The 9,118-nt window shown below is 45.3% G+C and overlaps 2 protein-coding genes across 2 annotated transcripts in view; both read left to right on the top strand.

Moving 5' to 3' along the window:
• Positions 1 to 3,990: 3,990 nt before the first annotated feature.
• On the top strand, positions 3,991 to 5,909 carry LOC116360513 (platelet binding protein GspB-like). The gene has a single exon (XM_031815206.1). It carries the CDS (start codon positions 5,022 to 5,024, stop codon positions 5,907 to 5,909), a length of 888 nt encoding a protein of 295 aa, XP_031671066.1. The 5' UTR covers positions 3,991 to 5,021.
• Positions 5,910 to 7,253: 1,344 nt separating this feature from the next.
• Positions 7,254 to 9,118, top strand: part of LOC109886112 (low-density lipoprotein receptor-related protein 6) — a 74,184-nt gene continuing 72,319 nt past the window's right edge. The window contains exon 1 of the mRNA XM_031815204.1: positions 7,254 to 7,931. Within this exon, the coding sequence (XP_031671064.1) occupies positions 7,877 to 7,931 (55 nt within the window). The 5' untranslated portion in view covers positions 7,254 to 7,876. The remainder of the gene's footprint in view (positions 7,932 to 9,118) is intronic.

Here is a 9,118-nt window from a genome sequence, read left to right as displayed (position 1 = left end):
TAGAACAGTAGAGGGATATCAGAGGGCTCTAGAACAGTAGAGGGATATCAGAGGGCTCTAGAACAGTAGAGAGATATCAGAGGGCTCTAGAACAGTAGAGGGATATCAGAGGGCTCTAGAACAGTAGCGAGATATCAGAGGGCTCTAGAACAGTAGAGGGATATCAGAGGGCTCTAGAACAGTAGCGAGATATCAGAGGGCTCTAGAACAGTAGCGAGATATCAGAGGGCTCTAGAACAGTAGAGGGATATCAGAGGGCTCTAGAACAGTAGAGGGATATCAGAGGGCTCTAGAACAGTAGTGAGATATCAGAGGGCTCTAGAACAGTAGAGGGCTCTACAACAGTAGAGAGATATCAGAGGGCTCTATAACAGTAGAGAGATATCAGAGGGCTCTAGAAGAGTAGAGAGACATCAGAGGGCTCTAGAACAGTAGCGAGATATCAGAAGGCTCTAGAACAGTAGAGAGATATCAGAGGGCTCTACAACAGTAGAGAGATATCAGAGGGGTCTAGAACAGTAGAGGGATATCAGAGGGCTCTAGAACAGTAGAGGGATATCAGAGGGCTCTAGAACAGTAGAGAGATATCAGAGGGCTCTAGAACAGTAGAGGGATATCAGAGGGCTCTAGAACAGTAGCGAGATATCAGAGGGCTCTAGAACAGTAGAGGGATATCAGAGGGCTCTAGAACAGTAGCGAGATATCAGAGGGCTCTAGAACAGTAGAGGGATATCAGAGGGCTCTAGAACAGTAGCGAGATATCAGAGGGCTCTAGAACAGTAGAGGGATATCAGAGGGCTCTAGAACAGTAGAGAGATATCAGAGGGCTCTAGAACAGTAGAGGGCTCTAGAACAGTAGAGAGATATCAGAGGGCTCTACAACAGTAGAGAGATATCAGAGGGGTCTAGAACAGTAGAGGGATATCAGAGGCCTCTAGAACAGTAGAGGGATACCAGAGGGCTCTAGAACAGTAGAGAGATATCAGAGGGCTCTAGAACAGTAGAGGGATATCAGAGGGCTCTAGAACAGTAGCGAGATATCAGAGGGCTCTAGAACAGTAGAGGGATATCAGAGGGCTCTAGAACAGTAGTGAGATATCAGAGGGCTCTAGAACAGTAGCGAGATATCAGAGGGCTCTAGAACAGTAGAGGGATATCAGAGGGCTCTAGAACAGTAGCGAGATATCAGAGGGCTCTAGAACAGTAGAGGGATATCAGAGGGCTCTAGAACAGTAGAGAGATATCAGAGGGCTCTAGAACAGTAGAGGGCTCTAGAACAGTAGAGAGATATCAGAGGGCTCTACAACAGTAGAGAGATATCAGAGGGGTCTAGAACAGTAGAGGGATATCAGAGGCCTCTAGAACAGTAGAGGGATACCAGAGGGCTCTAGAACAGTAGAGAGATATCAGAGGGCTCTAGAACAGTAGAGGGATATCAGAGGGCTCTAGAACAGTAGCGAGATATCAGAGGGCTCTAGAACAGTAGAGGGATATCAGAGGGCTCTAGAACAGTAGCGAGATATCAGAGGGCTCTAGAACAGTAGAGGGATATCAGAGGGCTCTAGAACAGTAGTGAGATATCAGAGGGCTCTAGAACAGTAGAGGGCTCTAGAACAGTAGAGAGATATCAGAGGGCTCTAGAACAGCAGCGAGATATCAGAGGGCTCTAGAACAGTAGCGAGATATCAGAGGGCTCTAGAACAGTAGCGGGATATCAGAGGTCTCTAGAACAGTAGAGAGATATCAGAGGGCTAAGGAATAAAGAACCTTAAGCAGCAATATCTCTATTCCAACAACTCAGGAACCCTCTGAATTTAAAGGTTATAGTGTAATTTGGATGAACTATCCCTTTAAGCAAACAGCAAACACAAAGTGATAGCCTCCCCTATGTACAAGAGAGTCATTGGAGGCTGGTCAAGGGAGGACGGCTCATAATAATGGCTGGAATGGAATAGATGGAACGGAGTCAAACACTGGGAAGAAACCAAGTCTAGATGTGGTTGATGCCTGTCTATTCATTCCAGCCATTACTATGAGTCCCTCCTCAGATTCAAGGTGGCACCAGCCACCACTGATAAGTGTACTGACTGAGACCTTTTAAAGAGGAGCAACTGACCGAGACCTTTAAAGAGGAGCAACTGACTAAGACCTTTTAAAGAGGAACAACTGACAGAGACCTTTAAAGAGGAACAACTGACTGAGACCTTTTAAAGAGGAACAACTGACTGAGACCTTTTAAAGAGGAACAACTGACTAAGACCTTTTAAAGAGGAACAACTGACTGAGACCTTTTAAAGAGGAGCAACTGACTGAGACCTTTTAAAGAGGAACAACTGACAGAGACCTTTTAAAGAGGAACAACTGCACAGTGTGTTAGGTACAATAAGACTTGCCTTTCTCTTCTGCATGTTTAACCATCTATAGCCATATGATGACGTCTGTGGACTGCTTGTTTCTAATCACCAACTCCAATCTAAATGTCTGACTGACTTTAAACATGTGTTTTTCACTGTGCTGTATACTGTGGGGTAATTCCTTTGCTTCTGGCAGAGTTCTGGACGAACACAATGATGGATGCAAATCTTGTACAATCTGATGCACTATGGTATCCTATGTTTTTGATATAACACACTTCTTTTTAAATGGTAGGATTGTTTTCATAGGTAGATGACACTGGTCGCACACTATTTTCATAAGTCGATTTGTATTGTGTACTGTGTGAGTATTCACTTATACAGAAGGAATGTGTGAGATTACTGACTGACTGAGTGGAATGGAGAAATGCCCACTGGTAGGTTAGATGTAATACTACGATGTACCACAGGGTGGCGCAGCATTCATGTAATACCACGATGTACCACAAGGCGGCGCAGCTATCTTAGAAACCACTACTGACTTCTTACTGGCATGCAGCGCAGTCACTTTTAAACCACGTCACACCACTCGGGAGCATGGAGCCAAATTTAATATAATTTTGCACAAAATGATAACCTTGTTTATTACTGGTATTGCTTAGATAATTTGTAAGGTGTGTAGTTTGGTCTTGTTTTGTGAAGTGTTGCTTTCCAATCACTTTGGGATTAGACGTTTTATTAGCTGAATTCTTGTAAGAAAATAAAAAAATGTGATTTTTGAATAATGTTTGTGGTGGTATTTTAATCTACTTTTATCTCACGGTGAAGTGGTTTGGTAATAAAGAAACACACGAAGCTTTGCAGTCAAAATATAACAGTTGTTGTTCGTTCTTGTTATTCAGGGTTTGTACTGGAGGAGAAGTCCGGGGCAGGAGAGCAGAGTGTAGTGAACAGGCACACTTTTTTATTCCGGTCCAACGAAAGAACAAAAGTACATAAATGTGCCCAAACACGGAACAACAGACAACAAGTCTGGCGCGTAACAATACCCACATAACATAAAAACAATTTCACACAAAGACGTGGAGGGGAACAGAGGACTAAATACATGCAGTGTGGTTAGGGAATGAAAATCAGGTTTGTAGGGAACAAGACAAAACAAATGGAACAGAGGACTAAATACATGCAGTGTGGTTAGGGAATGAAAATCAGGTTTGTAGGGAACAAGACAAAACAAATGGAACAGAGGACTAAATACATGCAGTGTGGTTGGGGAATGAAAACCAGGTTTGTAGGGAACAAGACAAAACAAATGGAACAGAGGACTAAATACATGCAGTGTGGTTGGGGAATGAAAACCAGGTTTGTAGGGAACAAGACAAAACAAATGGAACAGAGGACTAAATACATGCAGTGTGGTTAGGGAATGAAAATCAGGTTTGTAGGGAACAAGACAAAACAAATGGAAATATGAGAAATGGAGCGGCGATGGCTAGAAAGCCGATGACGACGAACGCCGAACGAACGAGGAGAGGAGCCGACTTCGGAAGTCTTGACAGTTCTAGAAACTGAAAATTATTCTCTCTCTGTCTTACACACACACACACACACACACACACACACACACACACACACACACACACACACACACACAGTTATGATCCTGTCCCGTTTGCTACATTTCCATTTGAGTCATTTAGCAGACGCTCTTATCCGGAGCAACTTAAAAGGGGTAATTAGGGTCAAATACATTACCCAAGGGCACATCGGCAGATTGTTCACCTAGTTGGTGAAGCCTATAACTCTATTGGACTGGATCATCCTTTAGTTGGCCTATAACTCTATTGGACTGGATGGTCCTTTAGTTGGCCTGTAGCTCTATTGGACTGGATGGTCCTTTAGTTGGCCTGTAACTCTATTGGACTGGATGGTCCTTTAGTTGGCCTGTAACTCTATTGGACTGGATGGTCCTTTAGTTGGCCTGTAACTCTATTGGACTGGATCGTCCTTTAGTTGGCCTATAACTCTATTGGACTGGATGGTCCTTTAGTTGGCCTGTAACTCTATTGGACTGGATGGTCCTTTAGTTGGCCTATAACTCTATTGGACTGGATCGTCCTTTAGTTGGCCTGTAGCTCTATTGGACTGGATGGTCCTTTAGTTGGCCTGTAACTCTATTGGACTGGATGGTCCTTTAGTTGGCCTGTAACTCTATTGGACTGGATCGTCCTTTAGTTGGCCTGTAACTCTATTGGACTGGATGGTCCTTTAGTTGGCCTGTAACTCTATTGGACTGGATGGTCCTTTAGTTGGCCTATAACTCTATTGGACTGGATCGTCCTTTAGTTGGCCTGTAGCTCTATTGGACTGGATGGTCCTTTAGTTGGCCTGTAACTCTATTGGACTGGATGGTCCTTTAGTTGGCCTGTAGCTCTATTGGACTGGATCGTCCTTTAGTTGGCCTGTAACTCTATTGGACTGGATCATCCTTTAGTTGGCCTATAACTCTATTGGACTGGATGGTCTGTTCCACACAAGATGATGATTATCCAGAAATCTTTTTCTCAATATTTCAACTCAGATGTTGAGCAGAGAAGGTTCCCTCCTGAATTGGCCGTAATAATGAGAAGAATATATGAATGTGATGTAGAATGTGTTTTTATATGAATGCATGCCTCTGCTGAAGGAGATAATGCCTCTACCAGTCCCTCTACCAGTCCCTCTACCAGTGCCTCTACCAGTCCCTCTACCAGTGCCTCTACCAGTCCCTCTACCAGTGCCTCTACCAGTCCCTCTACCAGTGCCTCTACCAGTCCCTCTACCAGCCCCTCTACCAGTGCCTCTACCAGTGCCCCTACTAGTCCCTCTACCAGTGCCCCTACCAATGCCCCTACCAGTGCCACTACCAGTGCCTCTACCAGTCCCTCTACCAGTGCCCCTACCAGTGCCTCTACCAGTGCCCCTACCAGTGCCCCTACCAGTCCCTCTACCAGTCCCTCTACCAGTGCCCCTACCAGTGCCTCTACCAGTGCCTCTACCAGTCCCTCTACCAGTCCCTCTACCAGTGCCTCTACCAGTTCCCCTACCAGTCCCTCTACCAGTGCCCCTACCAGTGCCTCTACCAGTGCCCCTACCAGTGCCTCTACCAGTGCCTCTACCAGTCCCTCTACCAGTGCCTCTACCAGTCCCTCTACCAGTGCCTCTACCAGTGCCCCTACCAGTGCCTCTACCAGTGTCCCCTACCAGTGCCTCTACCAGTGTCCCCTACCAGTGCCTCTACCAGTGCCCCTACCAGTGCCTCTACCAGTGCCTCTACCAGTGCCTCTACCAGTCCCTCTACCAGTGCCTCTACCAGTCCCTCTACCAGTGCCTCTACCAGTCCCTCTACCAATGCCTCTACCAGTGTCCCCTACCAGTGCCTCTACCAGTGCCCCTACCAGTGCCTCTACCAGTGCCTCTACCAGTGCCTCTACCAGTGCCTCTACCAGTCCCTCTACCAGTGCCTCTACCAGTGCCAAAAGAGAGTCATCTTCAGGGACCCATCCATGCCCATAACCAATCATAACCTATCTAACAATAATTGCATCTTTTAGTCATATTTTACAAAGTCAACAATCAATTACATTTAGTCTTGTGGCAACAAGACCCAGGCAAATCCAGGATGGCCGTGCAGACCTAATAAGGAAAACAAATATAAACAACATGCAACGATTTCAAAAGATTTGACTGAGTTACAGTTCACTGAAGGAAATCAGTCAATGGAAGTCAGTATCTGGTGTGACCACAATTTCCCAAATGCAGCATGACACATCTCCTTCACATAGAGTTGATCAGGCTGTTGATTGTGGAATGTTGTCCCACTCCTCTTCAATGGCTGTGCCAAGTTGCTGGATATTGACGGGAACTGGAACACGCTGTTGTACACGTTTATTCGGAGCATCCCAGACATGCTCAATGGGGTGACGTGTCTGGTGATGATGCAGGCCATGGAAGAACTGGGAGATTTTCAGCTTCCAGTAATTGTGTACAGATCCTTGCGACTTGGCTTCAGCATTATCATGCTGAAACATGAGGTGATGGAGGATGAATGGCATGACAATGGGCCTCAGGATCTCGTCACGACATCTCGTGACGTCAGCAAACGGCTCGCCCACACAATGACATAAGTCTGCCATCTGCCCGGTACAGTCGAAACCGGGATTAATCTGTGAAGAGCACGCTTCTTCAGTCAAGACCCTGGTGAGGATGACAAGCACGCAGATGAGCTTCCCTGAGACGGTTTCCTTACAGTTTGTGCAGAAATTCTTTGTTTTTGCACACCCTCAGGTTCATCAGCTGTCCGGGTGGCTGGTCTCAGGTGATCTCGCAGGTGAACACGCCGGATGTGGAGGTCCTGGGCTGGCAAATTCTCTAAAATGACAATGGAGGCAGCTTATGGCAGAGAAATGAACATTTGATTCTCTAGCAACATCTCTGGTGGACATTCCTGCAGTCAGCATGCCAATTGCACACTCCCTCAAAACTTGAGACATCTGTGGCCATTGTGTTGTGTGACAAAACTTCACATTTTAGTGGCTTTTATTTTCCCCAGGACAAGGTGCGCCTGAGTAATGATCACGCTGTTCAATCAGCTTCTTGATATGCCTCACCTGTCAAGTGGATGGATAATCTTGGCAAAGGAGAAATGCTCACTAACAAAGATGTATAATTTGTGCCCCAAAATTGAGAGAAATAAGCATTTTAATTCTCTATGGAAACATTTCTGGCGATCTTTTATTTCAGCTTGTGAAACATGGGACCAACACTTTACATGTTGTGTTTCTATTTTGGTTCAGTATATAATGCATGATAATACCATTCCCCCTCTCTGCTCCTTCCTCTGTTCTGAGGAGTGAAAGGAGATCCGGCCAGCAGCCGAGGCAGGGTCATAGGGGTATGTTATTCTAAACCGAAGCACCGAGTGCTCCGGCAGAAAATAGTCCCTTCGGAATGTGTTTCTTTCACACTCAAACAATTGTTGTATTAGACCAGGTTTAATGTCTTCGACCGAGAACAAGTGTCTTGACCTATCGGTTGCGTGATTTTATCAGCCACCGTAGCGATTTTGAATGTGTTGAAATCCGCTGGACGAGAGAGGCTGCATGTAATCAAGTCCAACAATAGGCAGCAGAGAAAGAGACGGAGGGGAAGGAGAGAAGGTACAGGAGGGGGAGGGTTGGCATGTTCTGCTCCCGGGGCGGAAGGAGACGTTGCGCTCAGGCAGGAGAATGAATCGCAGCGCCACCGAGCCTGGAACCTCCGACGTAGTAGAATGGAGCTGAGAAGAATCCCAGTTACATTGTAGCCAGAAACAACCCCCCCGGCGTAGTAGAATGGAACTGAGAATAATCCCAGTTACATTGTAGCCAGAAACAAAACCCCGAATATTGTTCCAATATAACAGTTCCGTCGGAGGAATAGAAACACAGCGATGCGGACCAGGCGCTGAACAGGAGCGGCCGGGGTGAGAACAAGGCAGAAAGATGGGCGCCGTGCTACGGACTGTGTTGTTGTGTAGTTTTTCTTTACTAATAAGAGGTGAGTTTTGATCTTTTTGCTTGTTTGATGTATTTTTCCTTCCGTGGAAAGTTTGTGTGGTGTTGGGGGTGTATGGTTTCCAGAGGTGGGGATCCTAGTGTCCAGATTTGGGGCTCTTTCTTTACAATGGCCTCGTTTGCTCATTAGTGGGGCCCAGTGAAGGGGATGTGATTTACTCATCATCAAGGAGTAACTAGCTAACGTTAGCAGGATGGCTAACTACAACACAGTGGTTTCCCCACAGCTACCTGTATCTCCTGTAACTAGCTAACTACAACACAGTGGTTTCCCCACAGCTACCTGTATCTCCTGTAACTAGCTAACTACAACACAGTGTTTTCCCCACAGCTCCTTGCTACCTATATCTCCTGTAACTAGCTAACTACAACAGTGTTTTCCACACAGCTCCTTGCTACCTATATCTCCTGTAACCAACTAGTCTTTTTTTCCACTGTTTTGTTGGTTTGTAAAATTTTTGTTAAGTTAATGATTATTTTTACTAGTTGTTTGTATTATTTCCACACCTGTTGAAGCCACGGCAGGTATTTTCTACAGTTACTGTTGTGATTTAGTTGAACTATCTTAGCCATCCAGAGAGACACCCTGATACCTAGCTAAGTCTGCTAGCTACACTGGCTAACAATAACGTCGACTGCATATGTTCCATTAAAAGGTGCCTCCACAGACAAGACACATTTGTTGCATACTTCATTTGTTAAGAGTAACTAACAACTAATTGCAAGTGAATTATCTAAAAGTAGCTAACTAGTTAGACCATGATACTGCATGGACCACATTAGAACAGAGGACGTTCATTTGGCAAAGTGTTGTAAGTAACTAGGCTAATGTGGATTGTAGTTCTCTAACCAGCTATACACCAGCTATACGTCAAGGCCTATTTGCTCTTAAATATTAGTTTTCCACTGCTTGGTGGCTGTAGAAACATCTGTTCAAATAATCATGGATTCCTTGTTCACACAATCTGCAACGGCAGCTTAATCTGGACTAGGGTTCATTCTCACACCTCATTCAATCTGGACTAGGTTTCATTCTCATATACACCTCATTCAATCTGGACTAGGTTTCATTCTCACATACGCCTCATTCAATCTGGACTAGGTTTCATTCTCACATACGCCTCATTCAATGTGGACTAGGTGTCATTCTCACATACGCCTCATTCAATC

The sequence above is a fragment of the Oncorhynchus kisutch genome, unplaced genomic scaffold (genome assembly GCF_002021735.2).
Source record: "Oncorhynchus kisutch isolate 150728-3 unplaced genomic scaffold, Okis_V2 Okis09a-Okis19a_hom, whole genome shotgun sequence".
In the NCBI taxonomy this organism is placed as follows: domain Eukaryota; kingdom Metazoa; phylum Chordata; class Actinopteri; order Salmoniformes; family Salmonidae; genus Oncorhynchus; species Oncorhynchus kisutch.
Note: the sequence above shows the minus strand (reverse complement) of the source record. Positions and strands in the feature narration are given on the sequence as shown.